Source organism: Tamandua tetradactyla, chromosome 9, assembly GCF_023851605.1.
Source record: "Tamandua tetradactyla isolate mTamTet1 chromosome 9, mTamTet1.pri, whole genome shotgun sequence".
NCBI classification, from domain to species: Eukaryota; Metazoa; Chordata; class Mammalia; order Pilosa; family Myrmecophagidae; genus Tamandua; species Tamandua tetradactyla.
The window spans coordinates 90,882,523-90,904,289 of NC_135335.1; the positions used below are offsets into that span (position 1 = coordinate 90,882,523).

Sequence of the window (21,767 nt, forward strand, 5' to 3'; positions counted from 1 at the left end):
AGGCCAAGTTGCCAGGGCCAAACCCAAGTAAGTGCTCTGCTGTCTGTAACGTGCTGGCAGATTTCAGCATAGAGGAGTGAAGTCTCCCCATCACTGCTGCTTCCAGCCTCCAGAGCCCATCAGAAGCTGAGACCCCAGAGAGCACCCTGAAGGAGCAGGGTGGCCACCTGGTCCAGAGGTCAAAGAACTGAGAGGCAGAAAACTGGAGCCTGGCACCGAGGTGTGGAGCCACATAGCCCGCAGGAGTGCACAAATGGGAACACGGGACTAGGAAGTAAGCCAGTTCACGTTCGTTGGATGCGCTACCATCACCAGCACAGCCTCGTAACTGGCGACTCACCCCACACCTCACGCACGTGAACCTCGTCACCTGCTCCCATTCCCTGTGCTCCTGGAGCCCCCACCCCACCAGCCCCCAGTATAAGTACCTGCCCCACACCCCTACCCCAAGGGCAGTCCAACCCACCTCTTCTGCACTACTCTGGAGCACTACCTCTTCCTCCCTGATCCCCGCAGGCTGTTGCCAGCACATAAAGGTTGCAGGAACTAACCTCCATACCTAGGCTACCTCCACCCATAGTGTTGCACAGCCTCACCCCATCCTCCCTGATCTCAGTGCATCCATTTACAGCACTCCCAGGCCCACACATGCACACAGGACCCCAATCACATCATTTAGCTCTGGGAGCCGCACTTTACAGCAGTCCTGGAACCCACAGGCGCACGGCCCTCAGCCTCACTTTCCAGCTCTGAGAAAGTGCCGACCTGAGCAGCCAAGTCACATCTGCCCCCAATCCACAAAGGCATAACTCCAACCTGCTACCACAACTCTATGCATGCACACAAAGGGCCCCGTGCCTTACACTAGCACATGCCAGGGTTACAACCCCCAGACGGATGCACCCATACAGCTACATCCTCCCTGGCTGCTGGGTACCCACATTCACAAGCATCAGCAAAACATCCCCAACCTGTGCCCATATGTGCCCTAAAACAAATCACCGTACTGAGTGTTCCACCCCGTGCCCTGCTCCCTGCTGTACAACCATCCAGCAAACACAAGGCCTTAGACTACTGAAAGAAATCAACTGCAAAAGTAAATCAATCAAGATATTTACATGCGAAAAAGATGGAAGAATATCACTAAGCATATCACAATGCAGACAGATATAGGCCTGACTAATAAACAGAGGAGACTCAGACATTGGATCAACTAATCAAAGATGTTCATACAACTTTATTTAATAAAATAAGTGGGACAGCAAATGACATCAAGGAGATCAAGAAGACTGCAGAAGAGTACAAAGAGGAATTTGAAAGAATAAATAGAAAAATAGTGGAAATCACAGAGATTAAAGACACTGTTGACCAAATAAAAAACATACTAGAGGTACACAACACCAGATTTGAAGAGACAGAAGAAAGAATAAATGATAGAGAGGACAGGGTAATTGACTTCAAAGTCTCAAAACAGCAAATAGCAAAAAAGATGGAAAAAATTGAATGGGGATTCAGGGTAATGACTGACAAAGCAAAGCATGCAAATATAAGAATCATCAGTGTCCCAGAAGGAGAAGAGAGGGTTAAAGGGATAGGAAGAGTTGTTGAGGATATAATGAGGGAAAACTTCCCAACCCTCATAAAGGACATAAATATACAAGTCAAAGAAGCCCAAAGAACTCCAAACAGAATGAATCCAATTAGGCCTTCCCCAGGCACATACTAATCAGTCTGTCAAACGTTAAAGAGAAGTAGAAAATCCTGAAAGGGGCAAGAGAAAAACAGTACAAGGGAAATTAAATAAGACTGACTTCAGACTACTCAATTAGCATCCTGGAGGGGAGAAGGCAGTGGTTTGATATATTTAAGATCCTGAAAGAGAAAAACTTCCAGCCAAGAATTCTGTACACAGTCAAATGGCCCTTCAAAACTGAAGGAGAGATTAAAGTTTTCACAGACTAAGAAGTGCTAAAACAATCTGTCAACAAGAGACCCGCCCTACAAGAAATATTAAAATGAGTTCTGCCAGCTGACAAAAAAAGACAGGAGAAGGAGGTCTGGAGGAGGGCACAGAATTGAAGAGTACCACTAAGGGTAATTTAAAGAATACAAAGAGAAAGTGGGAAAAGAATATACAGATATGACAAATACAATAAAAAAAGGTAAGGTGGTGGAATCAAGAAACACCTTTTCAGTAATCACTTTGAATGTTAATGGAGTAAACTTACCAATTAAAAGATACAGATTGGCAGAATGGATTAAGAAACATAATCCAGATATATGCTGCTTACAAGAGACTCATTTAACACGCAGGGATACAAACAGATTAAAAGTGAAAGGATGGAAAAAATTTTCCACACAAGCCGTAACCAAAAGAAAGCAGGAGTAGCTATACTAATTATCAGACAAAATAGACTTGAAATGTAAAGACATCATAAAAGACAAAGAAGGACACTATCTACTAATTAAAGGGTGAATTCACCAAGAATATATAACAATCATAAATATTTGTGCTCCTGATCAAGGAGCTCCAAAGTACATGAGACAGACACTGGCAAAACTGAAGGGTGCAAAAGATGTTTCAACAATAATTGTAGGAGACTTCAATACACCACTCTCCTCTATAGATACAACAACCAGACAGAAGATCAACAAGGAAACAGGGAAGTGAAATAACTTGATAAATGAATTAGACCTAACAGACATATATAGGTCAGTGCACCCCAAAGCACAAGGTTATACATTCTTCTCTAGTGCTCAAGGAACATTCTCCAAGATAGATCAGATGCTGGGGCACAAAACAGGTCTTTATAAATTTAATAATATTGAAATTATTCACAGCACTTTCTCTGATCACAATGGATGAAGCTGGATCTCAATAACCACCAAAGAATGAGAGCATTCAAAAACATATGGAGGGCGGGCCGCGGTGGCTCAGCGGGCAAAGTGCTTGCCTGCTATGCCGGAGGACCTCGGTTCGATTCCCGGCCCCAGCCCATGTAACAAAAACGGAGAAACAGAATACAATAAAAACAAGAAAATGTTTAAAAATGTTTCCCTTTCTTCCTTCCTTCCTTCCTTCTATCCTTCCTTCCTTCTCTCTGTCTTTCCTTTAAAAAAAAAAAACAAAAAAACAAAAAAAAAAAAAAACATATGGAGATTAAATAACACACTCTTAAACAACCAGTGGGTCAAACAAGAAATTGCTAGAGACATCAGTAGCTATCTGGAGATGAATTAGAATGAGAAAACAGCTTATGAAAACTCATGGGATGTGGCAAATGCTATGCTGGGAGGGAAATTTATTGCCTTAAGTGCCTATATTTAAAAAAAAGAAAGAGAAAATATCGAAGACTTAACAAACTTGGAGGAACCGGAGAAAGAACAGCAAACTAATCCCAAAGCAAATAGGAGAAAAGAAATAACAGAGATTAAAGCAGAGATAAATGAATGGGAGAACAAAAAAACAATATAAAGAATCAATAGAACCAAAAGTTGGTTTTTTGAGAAAATCAATAAAATTGATGGGCCACTAGCAAGACTGACAAAGGAAAAAACAGAGAGGATGAAAAATAAACAAAATCAGAAATGAGAAGGGTTGCATTACCACAGTCCCTGAAGAAATAAAAGAAATCATAAGAAGTTACTATAAACAATTGTATGCCAACAAATAGACAACTTAGACAAAATGGAAAAATTCCTGGAGAGACACAAACAGTCTACACTGACTGAGGAAGAAATAGAAGATCTCAACAAACCAGTCACAAGTAAAGAGATCCAATCAGTCATCAAAAATCTTCTTACAACGAAAAGCCCAGGGCCAGATCGCTTCACAGGGGAATTTTATTACACATTCCAGAAAGAACTAACTCCAATTCTGTTCAAACTTTTCCAAAAACTTGAGGAAAAAGAACCCTACCTAACTCATTTTATGAAGCTAATATCATTGCAATACCAGAATCAGATAAAGATGCCATTAAAAAGGAAAACACAGGCCAATCTTCCTAATGAACATAGATGCAAGAATTTTCAATAAAATGTTAGCAAATTGAATCCAACAGCACGTTAAAATAATTATACATCATGACCAAGTCGAGTTTATACCAAGAATGTAAGGATGGTTCAACAAAAGAAAATCAATTAATGTAATACAGCACATTAACAAATCAAAAGGGAGAAATCACATGATCATCTCAACTGAAGCTGAAAAAGCATTCAACAAAATTTAGCATCCTTTTCTGATAAAAACACTCCAAAAGATAGGAACCAAAGGTAACTACCTCAATATGATAAAGGGAATATATGAAAAACCAATAGCCAGCATCATACTCAATGGACAGAGACTGAAAGCCTTCCCCTTAAGATCAGGTATGAGACAAGGATGCCCACTGTTACCACTATTATTCAACATTGTGCTAGAAATTCCAGCTAGAGCAATCAGGCAGGACAAAGAAACAAAAGGTATCCAATATGGAAAGGAAGAAGTAAAACTCTCATTATTTGCAGATGATATGATACTATAATTGGAAGATCCTGAGAAATCTATAGCAAAATTACTTGAGCTAATAAATTCAGCAAGGTGGTGGGAATTAAAATTAATGTGCAAAAATCAGTGACATTTCTATATGCAAGCAATGACCTCACTGAGGAGTTAGTTACGGAAAAAATTCTATTCAAAATAGCAACTAAAAGAATCAAATACTTAGGGATGAACTTAACTAGAGAAGTAAAGGACTTGTACACAGAAAACTAGATAACACCGCTAAAAGAAATCAAAGGAGATCTAAATAGTTGGAAAGACATTCCCTACTCATGGATAGGAAGGCTAAATATAGATAAGACGTCAATTCTCCCCAAATTGATCTACAGATTCAACACAGAACAAATCAAAATTACAACAATCTACTTTGAAGACTTGAAAAAGCTAATTACCAAATTCATCTGGAAGGGAAAGAGACCCCAAATAGCTAAAAAAGCATCCTAAAAAAAAAAAAAAAAAAGCATCCTAAAAAAGAAGAACGAAGTGGGAGGATTAACACTATCTGACTTTTAAACCTATTATAAAGCCACAGTGGTCACAACAGCATGACGCTGGCATGAAGATAGAAGTACTGATCAATGGAATTGAATTGAGAGTGGAGAAACAGACCACCAAATCTATGGTCAACTGATTTTTGACATGGCTCCCAAATCCTCTGAACTGGTACAAAATAGTCTTTTCAATAATGGAAGAACTGGATATCAACAGCCAAGAGAATGAAAGAGGACCTCTATCTTAGACCCTACACAAAAATTAAGTCAAAGTGGATCAAACACCTAAATATAAAGACTAGTACCATAAAACTTCTAGAAGAAAATGTAGGGAAACATCTTCAAGACCTAGTAATAGGAGGCAGCTTCCTAATTTTATACCCAAAGCATGAGCAACAAAAGAAAAAATACATAAATGGAAACTCCTGAAAATCAAATGCTTCTGCACTGCAAAAGACTTTGTCAAAAAGGTGAACAGGCAGCCAACTCAATGGGAGAAAATATTTGGAAATCACATATCAGACAAAGGTTTGATTTCCTGTATATACAAAGAAATCATACAACTCAACAACAAAATAACAAACAATCCAATTATAAAATGGGCTAAAGATATAAATAGGCATTTTTCTGAAGAGCAAATACAGATGGATCAAAAGCACATGAAGAAGTGCTTATTTTCACTACCTATAAGGTAAATCCAGATCAAGACTACAATGAGATACCACCTCACACCTATAAGAATGGCTATTATTAAACAAACAGGAAACTATAAACGTTGGAGAGGATGTGGAGAAACTGGGACATTTCTGCACTGCCAGTGGGAATGTATAATGGTGCAGCCACTATGGAAGACTGTTTGGCTGTTCCTCAGGAAACTAAATATCAAGTTGCCCTATGACCCAGCAATAGCACTACTTGGTATATACCCAGAGGAGCTGAAAGCAATGACACAGGCATTTGTACACCAATGTTCACAGCAGCATAATTCACAATCACCAAAAGATGGAAACAAACCAAATGCCTATCAACAGATGAGTGGATTAACAAAATGGGGTATATACATACGATGGAATATTACGCAGCAGTTAAGACAAAATGACGTCCTGAAGTACACGACAAGATGGATAAGCCATCAGGACATAATGCTCAGTGAAATTAGCCCAACACAAAAGGATAGATACTGTATGACTCTACTTTTACAACCAGCATAAAGGTATAATCAGAGGTTTATAATACAGAATATAGGGCACTTAGAGATACATAGAAGCTAGAGATGGGTGAACCGTTAGCTATGAAATTGAACTTCAATGTACAGGAACAGATAGGAGTGAAGGTGATTCTCTAGTGGGTCTAGAAGCAACATTATCATATTGAAGATGAACAAGATAGAAAGGGGTTGTATAGACCTGCATGACCCACAGACTTACACTAGAAATATGAGTGAGTCCTCACAAGAATTATTTCAAAGATATGATTCTGGTATAAAGAGTGTTTGAGTCCAAGATACAGGAGGAAAACTGCTATTGCATGCTATGAGCTACATTCAAAAGGAAACCATCAGGACTACCAAAGCAACAACAGAGATAAATAATGGGGGGACGGACAAGAGCTAAGAGGAGGTTTAGATTTCCTATTTGGTGAGGGTGTATTTATTGGTTTTCTGTCTCTTGGGAACAATGGCATTATCTGAAATTGAGAATGTTGATGGATTGTGGACTTCGGGCCCTCTACATGATGCCCGATGAATACATGTGGCTGAAGGATGCACTGACAGAGAAGTAGATTAGCAAACAATGGTGTATACTTATGAACGAAGGTTGTGCTGCTACAAAAAGGAACAGTGTCGTGAGGCATGCAACGACGTGAATGAACATGTGGGAAATTTGGTGAGACAAAATAAACCAGAAACAAAAGAACAAGAATGGTATGGTCACCTTCAGAAAATGCTTATAAGAAAACAGGGGCCTAGACTGTAAGCTTTTAGAGTAAACACATTAAGTTTGGAGTGATGATCATTATTTCTGGATTTTGAGAGGCTGTTTTATATATAAAACCTGATATTCAGAGATAAGAAAAAATCCAAACAGATTGGAGTTAAAGTAATTCAGAACATAGGGGTAAGAAAGACAGTGTCTATATTTTAGAACAAAACATACTCTTTGAGACCAATGAAAGAAAGGTTTATTTGATCTGGAACTGAAATTTTCTATAGTGCATAATCTAAGTCAACCCATCTGTATAGCACATTTGAACAACTAAAACACAGGAAGCCCAGAATAAGAAAGTGTCCTTTAATCCTGTATAGATTATTGTAATGCCTGGATACATCCTGGAGTATGTTAAGCAGATAATCAAAAAGTACTGGCAAAGTACCCTGAGGGATGGGAGAAAGAACATGGAACTATTAAAGCTTACCTTCAGGGAATCCCCTGATACTGTGTCAAATTTTAGGGAGACCAAATCAATAGGCCATGCCCTCGATCCTGAGGCTTACTCTTGTGAAGTTTATGTAGGTAGCGGAGAAGCTTAGATTACCTATAGGCATGCCTAAGAGTTACTTCTGATGGACCTCTGTTGTTGCTCAGATGTGGACTCAGTCTCTCTAAGTCCAATTCTGCAAGTGAAATCATTGCCTTCTCCACTACATGAGACATGACATCCAGGGGTGAAAGTCTCCCTGGCGACATGGGAGGCGACTCCCAGGGATGACTCCAGACCTGGCATCGTGGGATCAACAATTTCATCCTGACCAAAAGGGGGAAAAGAAATGCAATTAATAAAGTGTCAGTGACAGAGAGAGTTCAAATAGAGTCAAGAAGCTACTCTGGAGGTTGCTCTTACGCAAGCTTCACTTAGACCTTTCTACCTATCATAACCAGCCAACCCCTAACCAGGACCATTCCAGCCAATCCTAAAGAACACCTAGGGCATTATATAAGATTTCACAAGGGTTCCATGCACTAGAGTAACATTCCAGAAACCTACAACCTACAGATGGTTCCCTAGTCCAGATAAGCCCTAAAACCTAGCCCAGCCTCTCCAGAACATCAGATAGTTCCATCTCCCTACCCCATATCAGTGACAGGCCTTTCTAATATCAAAAATTTTAAATTGCTATACCCCAAACACCCTTAAAGAGAGGGATAGAAAGATCAAAGGTGATGGTAGAATTAAACATAGAAGATAGGACTTAACAAATGAGTATGAATACTGAATCACTAAATTGATATCTCTTAGTCTTCAGTAGTTTAGAGCAGCTAGAAGTAAAAACCTAAAATTGTGAAACTGTAACCCATGTCAAAGTCTGAAATATGTTCTACAACTAACTGTGGTGCTATGCTTTGAAATGTATAGCTTTTTTGTATACATGTTATTATTCGCCAAAAAAAGAAAGAAAAAAAGTTGATTGTGATGATAAAAAAGTATTTAAGCCTTCTAGCCTCCTATATTCTGGAGCAGCTAGAAGGCAAAATATGAGAGGATCATATGGAAGCCTATGGCAAATTCTGGGATCTATCCTATAACCACTTTTTGAAGTGTGCTTTGAAAACTAAGGCTTTTTCTTATTTCTTTGCTTTGTATATATGTTATACTATACAATAAAAAAAAGTTTAGAAAAAAAATGGGAGGATATAAGGGGTAAAAAAAATTGAATAGATTGTAATACTAGTAGTCAATGAGAGGGAGAGATAAGAGGTATGGGATATATGAGGTTTTTTTTTTCTTTTTATTTCTTTTTCTGCAGTGATGCAAATGTTCCAAAAATGATGAACACTGCCATCCTGACAAAAGGGGGAAAGAAACATTAACAAATAAGGTAGCAGTGGCTGAGAGAATTCAAATAGAGTCAAGAGGCTACCTTGGAGGTCAGTGACTTTTACGCATGCTTCAGTTAGACATTGCTATCTATCATAACTTGCCAAAGCCCAATTAAAACCTTTCCTGCCAACCCTAAAGAATATCAAGGCATTAGATAAGATTCTACAAAGGTTCCATGCATTAGGGTAACTTTCTAAAACTTAGAACCTCCAGATGGGTCCCTGGATCATATAAGTCCTGAAATGCAGATGGCCAGCCTTATCAGAACATCAACTAGTTCCACAACCCTACCCCAAATTACTGACAGCCCCTTCCAACATGAAAAAGTTAGAATGGGCATAGCCCAAATATCCCTAAAATGTGGGAGAAAGATCAAAGGTGATGGTGGAGCTATACAGAGAAGGTCAGGTTTAACAAATGAGTATGAGAGCTAAATCATTATACTGATATTTCTTTCAGCCTCCAGTACCTTAAAGCACCTAGAAATAAAAACCTAAAATTGTGGAATTTTAAACCCATACAATTGTGATGTACTTTGAAAAAAACAAGGAAAACCCAAACTCTGAAATCTGTTCTACAATTAATTGTTGTGATGTACTTGGAAATTTATTGCTTTTTTTGTACATAAGCTATACTGCACAATTTAAAAAATACTAGCATTAAAATAAATAAAAATGAAATGCAAACAGCCAAAATGTCCATCAACAGACAGGTGGCTAAACAAACTGTGGCATATACATACGATGGAATACTATGCAGCTGTTAGACAGAATAAAGTCATGAAGTATTTAACAACATAGATGGACCTTAAGGACATTATACTGAGTGAGATTAGCCAAAAACAAAAGGACAAATGCTGTATGGTCTCACTGATATGAACTGACATCAGTGAATAAACTTGGAATATTTTGTTAGCAACAGAGACCATCAGGAGATAGAAATAGGGTAAGATATTGGGTAACTGGAGCTGAAGGGATACAGATTGTACAACAGAACTGAATATAAAAACTCAGAAATGGACAGCACAATACTACCTAACTGTAATACAATTATGTTAAAACACTGAATGAAGCTGCATGTGAGAATGATAGAGGGAGGAGGGCTGGGGGCATAAATGAAATCAGAAAGAAAGATAGACAATAAACGTTGAGATGGTATAATTTAGGAATGCCTAGAGTGTATAATGATACTGACTAAATGTACAAATTTAAAAATGTTTTTGTATGAGGAAGAACAAAGGAATCTGCAGGGTGCTGAAAACAGATGGTAATTAATATTTTAAAATTTCAACTTACGCATGAGACTAAAGCAAAAAATGTTTATTTGGCACAAAATTTATATTTTGACTAGTGTATCTCCTAATATAACTCATGTAGATAGTTGGTTGAACAATGTAAGTAATGGAACCTTGGGTAGGACATGAGATTTTGTTGGTTTGTCCAGAGTGGTGCCCCGATGAATCCCAGAGTGATTTGATCAGTGAGTGGAAAAGTATTTGCAAAGTCCCCTTCGGGGAATGGTGAGAACGGGAAAATTCAACCTTCCCAAGTTGAATTCTTGATATTCTCACAAGCAGTGTGGACAACCAAAGCTATAGGCTGAGCCCCCAGTCTTGGGGTTTGTTCATATGAAACTTAACCCCACAAACGATAGGTCAAGCCTACTTAAAATTAGGCCTAAGAGTCACCCCCAAGAGAACCTCTTCTGTTGCTCAGATGTGGCCTTTCTCTCCAGCCAACACAACAAACAAACTCACTGCCCTCCCCCGTCTATGTGGGACATGACTCCCTGGGGTATGGACCTTCCTGGCGATGTGAGACAGAAATCCCAGAATGAGCTAAGACTTACCATCAAGGGATTTAGAAAAACTCTAGTAATGAGCTGAGACCCAGCATCAACGGACTGAGAAAACCTTCTGGACCAAAAGGGGGAAGAGTGAAATGAGACAAAGTGTCAATGGCTGAGAGATTCCAAATAGAGTAGAGAGGTTATCCTGGAGGTTATTCTTATGCATTAAGTAGATATCACCTTGTTAGTCAAGATGTAATGGAGAGGCTGGAAGAAACTGCCTGAAAATGTAGAGCTGAGTTCCAGTAGCCATGCTTCTTGATGATGATTGTGTAATGATACAGCTTTCACAATGTGATTGTGTGATTATGAAAACCTTGTGTCTGATGCTCTTTTTATCTACCTTGTCAACAGACGAGTAGAACATGTGGAATAAAAATAAATAATAGGGGGAACAAATGTTAAATTTAGTTTGAAATGCTAGTGATCAATGAAAGGGAGGGGTAAGGGGTATGGTATGTAAAATTTTTTTTTTCTGTTTTCGTTTTATTTTTCTGATGTCTTTTTATTTCTTTTTCTGAATTGGTGCAAATTTTCTAAGAAATTTTCATGATAATGAATATGCAGTAATGTGATAATATTGTGAATTACTGATGATATATGTAGAACGGAATGAGCATATATTCAGAATGTTTGTGTTTCTTTCTTGCTATTTTTTTAATTAATGAAAAATTTAAAAAAATAAATAAATCCATAAATAAATAAAAATGATGAACACACAACTATGTGATGATATTGTGACTCACTGATTGTCTACTTTGGATGGACTGTATGGTATATGAAGATATCACAATAAAAATAATTAAAAAAAAAAAAAAGAACATTAAGGCCTAGATTGTAAGCTCTTAACAGCAGTCACATTTATTCCTGAGCTTTAAGTGTAATTTCTAAATTCTGAGATGCTGTACTCTATGTGTATAACCTGGTATTACCCTGGAACTTAAAGTATCTGTGTGACACTGAAGACTCAGAGTTGGAGGTCTGCATCTCAGAATATCAGCAGTGCTCCAAACTGCAATGTTTGAAGTAGAAAAAGAGATCAGACTTCAATCAGAGATAAGAATGAAACTGATCTGGTTAGCACTAAGGTAAATCAGAATACAGGTTAAAAAATAATATTGTCTGTATCTCAGAAGTTCACCTATTCCATGAGTCAAAAGGAAGAAATGTTTACTTTGTCCAAAACTTAAATTTTCAGTAGCATACAATCTAACATAACCTGTCATTTAAACAGCCTAACACATAGACCCTAGAATTGTGAATGAGATCTTGTAATTCTGTATAGCCTAATGTAATATCCTGATACATTCCAGAGTATGTTGGGCAGATAATTAAAAAGTATTGGCAAAGTCCCTTGGGGGACTGAAGAAAAAATACGGAACTACTGAACTGCCCCAGCTGAGAAATTACTTACACTCTCTCAAACATTAGGGACTCCTAAGTTAATAGGCCAAGCCCTCAACGTTGAGACTTGGTCTCATAAAATTTCTTTCTGTAACAAGGAAGCTAAGCATACCTCTAATTATCCTAAGAGCCACTTCCAGAGAACCTCTTTTGTTGTTCTCTCCCTCTCTCTCTAAGCCCAAAACTGCAATAAACTTATTACGCTCTCCTCTACGTGGGAGAAGGATGTAAGTCTCCCTGGCGACGTGGGACGTGACTCCCAGGGATGAGCCTGGCCCTGGCATCCTGGGATCAACAATGCCTATCTGACCAAAAGAAGGAAAAGAAATGCAACAAAATAAGGTATCAATGGCTAAAAGATTTCAAATAGAGTGGAAAGGCTGTTTTGAAGGCTATTCTTATGCAAGCTTCAGCTATATATTGCTAATCGCCACAGTATACCAATCCCCAATCTACAGTATTTCTGAAAACCTTAAAGCAAACCCAGGACTCTATCTGAAGCTCTATAAAGTTTCACTCACCAGGTTTATTTCTCAGAAACTTCCTATGCCAGATAAGTCCTAAAACCCAGAGGCACGAGACTCTCTGAGAACATCAATTAGTTGCATCCCTATACTCTATAATGTCAACACCCCTTTTCAACATGAAGAAGTTAGAATGGTCATTGCCCAAATATCCTTGTAGATTGGTTGAAGGATCAAATGAGAGGGAGGAGTTGCAACAGAGAAGACAGGATTTAACAAATTATTGTGACTACTGAATCATTATGCTGATATTTCTTGTTAGTCTCTGGTATATCAGAACAGCAAGAAGGAAATACCTAAAATTGTGGAACTGTAACCCATACCATACTTTTGAAATTTGCTCTATAACTACTTGTTAAACTGTACTTTGAAAGTTATCACTTTTCTGCATGTTATATTTCACAATAAAAAATGTTTTTAAAAAAAAGCAATACATCAATTCAGACTCCAACTATCTCATCTTCCTCCATTCTCCAATCCAAAAGATCGTTAGAAATTCTGAGGATAGGTACAGGTAAAGGTTCCAGGTGGCGGTTTTAAAATTTGTATGAAAAGGTCACACACACTGATGTCACAGGTGTTTATGTCATTCTTCCCAACAAATCCCCTGAGACTTTCTAGAGATCAGAGGTTATTGAGGTCAGAACAAAACAAGGTTCTAGGGATAAAGAAGGCCTGATGACACTAACCATAGCAAACTTTGCCTTGAAGAGAAGGACAGCAAAAAAGAAGTTAATACTGAAAGTACAGATAAGTTCTGGAGTGGAGGGAAAGAAACATGAAGAATTTCATGTCCCATGACTTCACACTTCTCAGGGATGTAGGAAGGTCATCTGCTCAACATAAAAGGAAAAGAAATGGATCTGAGCACTTGAGAAGTCTGGAAAAGATCTGAAATAGTCACTGTAGAGAACAAGAAAAACAACAATAAGGAATGAGTAAAGATACTAAACAGTATGAGGGATCCATTAAGGTTAAAAGGCGTGAATCTGTTATGGAGATCATTTGTATATCTTTAGATTTTCTTCTAAATTGTCAGGAGACCAGAAGTATAGTAAATTACAGTACAGGATAAGTGTTTTGGGAGAGTAAACAATGGATGCTATGTCATCAGAGAAGGGACATGTAGAGCTTTCTGGAGACCTTAGGTTTTGAAGAATAAAAACTAGCCACGTTTGAAGAAAGAGTCCTAAAGAAAGGGAGCAAAATATGTAGAAACACTTTCCGCCTTGGAAAATTGTTACATTACAAGATGAATCAGATATTTTAAACATGTGAGGGTATACTATTTCTCTAAGGATGTCTGAACATGAAATTGAAACGTCCTATAAAAGAGGCTTTCCTGAATCTGTAACTGGATGCACAAGGGACCAACATCGTTGGAAGCCTTTACATATTTTTCACCAGTATAAGTAATCATATGAGTAAATCAGAGTAATGAGTTTCCTGGTAAACTCATGAAACCACACAAATTCAACATTTTATATAAAATTGTATTTTATGAATGTCATAGACATTCTAAACAACGACACTGTATTTAGAATTCTTTTACTGGTGCAAAGCTCCGTATAGTAGGCGCTTAATACTACTGACTGACTGACATTTTTTTACCCAGCCTTAAACCAAAGAATGGTTGTCTCCGCAGCAGCTAAATCGAGAAACCAATTGATGAATACTATCAAGAATAAGAAAAGCAATCGTTCCCGGCTCAGGGATGTATTCGCAGGTGAGAAATACTAGAAATAATTTATCTTTAGATGCCACGGCAAGAGAGAAACCAGCACTAGCGGCTTCTCCCTTAACGACCCACAACAAAATTGAGAGAAACTCAAAATAAAAGCTGCCTGGATGCTGCGCACTTGTTCATAGACCCGCCCTCAGCCCCAGACACATTTAACGCGGGGTGGGAAGCAACCTCGTTCCTCCGGTGCAGTGAGCGGGAGACGGGAGGGCCCCCAAATTCGCCTGTCCCTGAAGACCAACCTTAGTATCCGGATTCTGCCACACCCGGGTGGAGATCACAGGTCCAACTACTGAAGCTTCTTTCTCCCCCAACCAGACTCCCGACTCGCCTCGTTTTCCTACTCTTCCTCGGGCTGCCACCGCGGCCCAGGTAGCCCCGGTTACCTGAGAACTACTCCCTTGGCCCCGTGTTTACATTCTGTTGCCCTTTGCCCACCGGAAGCGGAAATTATCTTGCTCAGCTCCCTACTTGCCTGCTTAGATGTCTGGTCTCCTAGAAACCAGGGTTGGGACTCCAGGTATCTGAGCAGCCCAGAGGCTGACAGGGCAGAGACGACTCGCTGGGCCTCTCGTCCACTAATTGTTACCCTGGGACCACAAATCCCAGAAGACACTGTACCCGTTCCAACCGCATTACCCTCTGGGATTTGTAGTCTTGGGCACCCGATCAGGGGACGCCCTCTATCTGTGGCAGTGAGCGTTCGGCCGCGCGGGCGTCCGCCGAGAGGGAGCGAAGGCAAATGAGGCTGCGCGAGCCGAGGTGCGCGCGGACGGAGCTAATCCCGCTGTCGAGCGCGGTGCATCCAGTCGGCAGGTGAAGCAAACAACACTCTGGGAAACGATTTTGAGGAGAAATTCAGAGGATTAAGACATGGTCCTGCGCAAAAGGAGTTTACAGTTTAGCTGATGAGGCCGACCAGACGCTGAGAACCGAGAGAGCAAAACTGGATTGAAAATGGATTCTCTGGTGGCGAGGTCAGGGAGGGCTGAACTCTAGGTTTCAGGTAGGAATTAATGAATAAATATAACACAGAAAAGAGCCGTGGCCTGAAAATGGCTGTGGTTCGTGTCTTGAAAATAGAAAATGGGCAAATCCAAAGCAGATAAATGTTTCGGAAATGGAAAAGTAGTATTGTTAGTTTATCCATGTAGCTATCTTGTGCAAAGGAAGGCCATTTTTGTCGACCAGTATTTCTCAACCTCGACACTGTTGACATTTGGAACTGGAACTTGGGAGGGAGGAAGGGAGGCCGGGGGAGGGGGGCTGTGCCGTGCATTGTAGGGTGTTTAGCAGCATCCCTGCTCTTTAACCCCTAGATACATACCAGTAGCATCTTCCTCTCCCCGTTGGTGAGAACCAAAAAATGTCTCCAGACATTGCCGAACATCCCCAGAGACAAAAACTGCCCGTTGAGAACCACTGATGTAGACCCATGATTCTCAAAGCCTGATCCTCACCCTTGAGGGTCTCCGAGAACCTTTCAGGAGTTCTCAAAGTCAAAACTATTTTCATTAAAATATAAAGACAGTATTTGCTTGTTTCACGGTGTAGGCATTTGCAGCACTGATGGTGCAAAAGCACTGACGGATAAAACTGCAACACCTCAGCAGAATCAAGGCAGTGACATCACACTGAACTAGCAGTCTTTGTATCCTTCATCACCATACACGGTAAAAAAAAGTAATAATAATAAAGGAGTTCACTTAGGAATTTCCTTTGATGAAGCCGTAAAGATTATTTCATTAAAACGACCCTTGAGTACCTTTTTAATATACTGGGTGACAATATGGGAAATACTCATAAAGCATTTCTGTTGCATACTGAAATACGATGTTCTAAGGATGTGAGATGGTGTTATAAAGTAGGCCCTTTTTTCTTGTAACATAAGAATGACTGACAAACTAGTTATTCAGACTGAGGCATTCGACAGAACTTTTCTTGAAAGTAAACAAAGGGAGCCTGTTACTTCAAAAAAGATAGTTGCTTTTGTTGCCGATGATTAAATTCAAACTTTTAAGCAAAATTAGGATTTGGGAGAATTTTTATTCTCCATCTTGACAGCTTCCCAAAACTTCCACACTTTTCTGATGAAATCAAGAGACATTATCAGATGTGATTTGATTAAATACGAACGTTTAGAAGAGCTGCGTAAGTGAACCAATGTTTTCAAACTCATCAATGCATAATTGTGGTAACCAACCTCCAATTGGGCTTTCAGCAGTCGCCACATTCTGGTATTGACACATCCTTGTGTACTTCTCCAACCCCCACCCCCGCATGATACTAGGATTGGTCTAGGGCAGAAGTGATACTCATCATTTCTAAGATTAGTTATAATAGGCACTGAAGTGGTGGCAGTGTTTCATAATCTGGGTAGAAGCTTATATAGCTATAGCTATATTCACTGTAAACTTTAAACTTAAAATTCATTGAGCTGAATACCTATGATTTAAATGCTTTTCTGTATTTGCTATACCTCTATGAAAGTCTTTTTAAAAATATCTGTCTCCCTCAGAAGAGGATTTATGTCTTACTTATGTTCACATTTGTAGTGCTTGGTTCATAATAGCAATTTGAAGGGACATAGTTTACAGAGTGAATAATTAAATGGTACTTGAAACTCTGCGCTTTTAGTGATGTTTCCTAAATCTTTCAAATAACTTAACCTCAAGCCACTCTGCTCTGGTAAGGCTACCTCCCACTGAGATTTTTACATTGACCCACCACTTCCCTTATTTTAACTGATCTATGTTCTTGATGCACCTATGATATATTTAGTATTTTTCCTGTGCTGTTTTTTTATGGACAACATGATCATCTTTCAAGTTGCTAGTAATCGTCTAAATTTATCATAGTTATAACATTTTTTGACATTTACAGTATGCCTGGCACTGAGAATAGTTCAATAAATATTAACTATTACAATGAGGGTTTTCAAACATGATAATTCTCTGTACAATTTTGCTCAGTCAGGGTAAATATTTGTAAGTCCTCTAGAAAAACCTTATATATCGTTCATAGCACTCTTTAGTACTGTTTTCTTATAATTATCTAGCTATTTTAAAGATTTAGAATGCAAAAATTTAGCACAAGCCTTGCTTGGCATTGCAATATGAGATATAAGATTTAATACTATTAAATTCTAATCAAACCCAGTGTTAGCAGCCAGGGGATAAATGGTAGCTGTTTTGGCTTTCATTTTCTATGTCTTAATATTTTGTTAACACTATTTCTAGTTGAAAATAAAACTAATTTGAGGCAAATATCACAATTTTTAAGTGCTAAAATTTATCAAGTATTGTCATTCTTACTTGAGTGCGCCATTAAAAGAATGCACAGCTGTTCAGCCATAAACATTTTTTTTAGTTTAGTTTTCCCAGATATTAAAAAAGTAAACACAGGGCGATGTGATGGTGGCTCAGTGGCTGAATTCTCACCTGCCATGCCAGAGACCCGGGTTTGATTCCTGGTGCCTGCCCATTTAAAAAACAAAAAGAACAACAACAAAAAGTAAACACATTGTACCAGATGAAAAATGATGTTTTTATTATACCATCTTTCCAAATCAAGATATTTGAAATTGATTATGTAAATATACTCTCGTCCAGTCATACATGAATACTTCTTAGAAATACTGCACCACAAAGACTGATTTCTACCCTCTACGAAGTTACAATATGCTCTATGTGAAATTTTAGTCCTCTGTCAAGAGAACTCAAAATGAGATTTCTGTTGTAGATGGGGGTGGGGAGGGAATTAAGGGAAAAGTCTTTAACAGCACACACTTTTCTTACATTCCAAAGTGTCTGTCACAACATAGATGCAGAGCACCAAGCATTAATTCAAATTAAGTGTGAATGGTGTCACTACAAGTTCAAAAAAGGGCCGTGTATGGGAGGGGCACTTTTTGTATAAAATCATCTAAAATTCTAAAAAACTACAAAAGCATCTCAAGAAAAATGATGTAAAAACAATGTTTATTTCAGTGAAATTATATTAAATTAGATGATATACTAAGCTCCCGTATCCCCCAACCTGGTAAAAAAGTTTCTCAATGAGAAATCATTTATTTCAATGGCAAAATTTTTACTTATCAGTTACATCTGTTGTGTTTAAACTTTGTATACAGTACATTTCTGGCAAAAACCTTATACATCTTTCAATTGTCAAGACAAAGTAAAAATATGGTTGCATAAAATTCAAAAAAATATAAATTGCTGAAAAGATATTTAAAAAAAGATTAAAAATCATTTGCATTAATTCCCCTTACATCTTCAATGTTATAAGATTTGCAAGCTACAACAAATTTTGTGAAAATTCTGGTGCATCATTGACATACTTAACCAAAAGTTGTCATTTCAAATATCCCAGCTTAAAAAAGAACTTACTCCAATACTTTGTGCATTTATTATGCTATTTGTACAAATGCAATATTGAAATATTTTCAAAGTAAAACTCAATAACTAAAGGAATCACAATAACTTATAAAAGAAGCAAAGTTTACAAAATTAACAATTTTTAGAAGGTCCTATTTAACTGGTTCCTCCTTTGATCCTCAGCCTCACAGCAGAAACATTATAGAGACATTAAGACGACTTCCTTCTTCTATAAACACTTCTCTTACTAAAAATACAGTCTTCTCTTCTTAACATCAGGAACATAATGCTGCATTTAGAGAGCCTAAGCAAAGTTACTGTCCCCAAAACAGAGGCCACATACAAGTTATAAATACAGTTTTGAACTCAAATATAAATGAAACTCCTATTACTTTGTACAACTTCCAAATTCTAATTTGAATAGAACAAGCCCTGCACAAAAAGAAGGAAGATTTTTCGTTTGAATTCAGTGCATGTTTCTAGGGGTGCTGGAGCCAAATCTACAACTACAGTGATCATTTGTAGAAACTATCACATTTGAGTACCTATCATCTGATGACATAAGTGCTCACTGAATTTACCAAAAACAATCCTAAAATACAGAAAAAGATCTCTGTAACAATGGAAAAATGATTACTACTGAAAATCCATTTCTTGAAATTAACTATAAAGGAAATATGGATGATAAAACATTTTATATTTTTATTAGCATACATGATACCAGTTTTATCTGAGGTGACTTTAAATCTTCATTTACACCTATTATGCAATGCTGTTATTAAGAGTGAGAAAAAGAAGATATAATCAGAGATCTTAAGATGGCTAAGCATCTTTAGGCAGTTTCCATGATACTTTTTAAAAAGTAACTAAAACCCAAAACAAGGCTAGGAAATGTTACCATTTAGAAGAACTAACCAATTTGTTCCATGTTTTATCAGAATAATAATGATAAAAAGTCTTAAGGACACATAATAACCAAATACAATGTGTAATCATTAATTGGATCCTGGTTCAAAATAATCAATTCTAAAAGAAATTTGAAAGACAACTGGGAAACCTGAATATGAATTAAGTATTAGATACTATGAATTATTAATTTTATAATAGTATCATTGCTTTATAGGAGAATGTCCTTATTTTTAGGAGATATCCGAATTATTCAGGGGTGACAAATGTATCTGCAACATCCAAATGGTTCAGGGAAAAAAAAAGCACACATATATACACATAACCATCTATATATAAATAGATATAGATAAATCAAATATGGCAAAATGTTAACAGTTGGTGAATCTAATAAGTATACATTTGATCGCTTTATTGGTCTTTCAATTTTTCTGTTTTTAAAAAATTCAAATAAAACTTGGGAGAAAAGGTCATATCCAAGCATTTAAACAGTTGCTATAAGATGTTCTTTCTATGCACTGAGTCAATTTAACAGATATTTAACCAAATGATTAGAAATTCTTGTTTGTATACTATGAAATACATTCCACACTGACTGACATCGTTGAGCAGAGTGATTTGTGAAACTGGGAAAAAAAAATAGCATGATTTATTTATAGTATATGCAACTCAAGTCTTGTGACAAAGAGCGATTTATGTACAGAATATTGTGGGACATATTGTAAGACTAAACTAAGTGCCAATAGTATCTAAATACATAATTTCTGTGTTTTTGGACTTTCCAAGCTAAAGAAAAAATCTTAATTGTGTTTAATATCTTAGATACCACTTATTATACACTACAGAAAATTAAAAGAGGAATTATGGAAAAAGTTATCCAGTCTGTTACTACTTTTGGAAGATATTTGCTATTTAAAAGGTTAAGGACCCAGAAAACAAAATTACCTATAACAGTCTCTGGGTATTCTAGGCAAATCTTTATTGAATTCATGAAGCAAATGTATAACAAATCAGCATGAAATAATAAATGAAGGCCTTTATGGTAAATTAATATTCTACAAAGCTCTGTGTACACAAAATATAAAATAGCTAAAAATCAAGAGAGCCTGAGAGACATACAATTCATTGTATTTATTATACTATGTGCCTACTGAACAATGAACAACAAAATGATCCTAATTCATTTTTACACATTAGGCTTTTAACTATTAATCATTTTCCAAGTCCTTGTGCAAACTGCATTCCAAAAGGCCAATTCTCAGTTATAATTATGTATAACTTGATTACACATGGAAGCATTTGGCTATGACCTATTCATGCTTATTGCTGTCAAAGAAATAAGCCAAGTTTTACATTTACTGTGCAAGAATTTTAATTAGATTTGCACACATCTCAAAAAATTCTATTGTATGACTTCCAGGTCTTGGAGTTAAGTCAACAGAAGAGTCAAGTGAGGTTACAGATGAGGTAAGAGAAACTTCTGAGGATTTTCCTTGAGCCTCAGCCTCCGAATCATTCCTTTGGCAAGATCGATAGTTGCTCACTGATCCTGATCTCTGTGGAGTAGCAGTCCCTGATTTGGCTTCAGTAATTTCATCTGGGTGAAAAAAGAATCTCAATTTATTATAATCCTCTACTTCAAAAAATATACATATATGTTTTATCAGTGTTGAATTTGCTTCTTAAATGAGTTTACTGACCAGCTATCAAAAGCATGCTTATTTTGAATACCTTCTAAATCAGAGGCAATGGGGCCTCTGTTAAATACTAGCCTTTTTTACACAAGCAAGTCTTCTCAAGATGGCTAAGGTTGGATTAGTATGTAGCTACTCATCAGTCTTTTGCAATTTAAGATTATAAATCTAATAAACCAACAATTTGGGACTTAATAAACATCATTCTCTAGCTATAAAAATTAATTGCACCAGACTAAGAATCATAAATTGAGATATTTAAAATTTGGAAGGAATCCTAGAGATTATTCTCATCCAACCCCTCATTTTATTGTTAAGGTAAACCTAAAGAACTCAAACAACTTGCCAAAGGTCACAAATAAAGAGATAAGTAACAAAGCCCAATTAGGTAACAAGGTCTAATTTATTATCTACACTGGGT

The 21,767-nt window shown here is 37.5% G+C and overlaps 2 protein-coding genes across 6 annotated transcripts in view; both read right to left on the minus strand.

Moving 5' to 3' along the window:
• TTC33 (tetratricopeptide repeat domain 33) overlaps positions 1–15,088 on the minus strand; it is a 158,548-nt gene extending 143,460 nt beyond the window's left edge. For 3 of the 4 annotated variants that reach the window (XR_013157938.1, XM_077117060.1, XM_077117059.1), the window contains exon 1: positions 14,610–14,816. The gene's annotated coding sequence lies outside the window, so the exon portion shown is untranslated. Of the gene's footprint in view, positions 1–14,609; positions 14,817–14,842 lie in introns of those variants that run through there. The other variant, XM_077117061.1, reaches the window with a different exon arrangement.
• A 2,810-nt stretch (positions 15,089–17,898) lies between these two features.
• The window catches only part of PRKAA1 (protein kinase AMP-activated catalytic subunit alpha 1), a 41,585-nt gene continuing 37,716 nt past the window's right edge, over positions 17,899–21,767 (minus strand). For both annotated transcript variants that reach the window (XM_077117055.1, XM_077117054.1), the window contains one exon: positions 17,899–21,249. In XM_077117055.1, the coding sequence (XP_076973170.1) occupies positions 21,008–21,249 (242 nt within the window). In that variant the 3' untranslated portion in view covers positions 17,899–21,007. The remainder of the gene's footprint in view (positions 21,250–21,767) is intronic.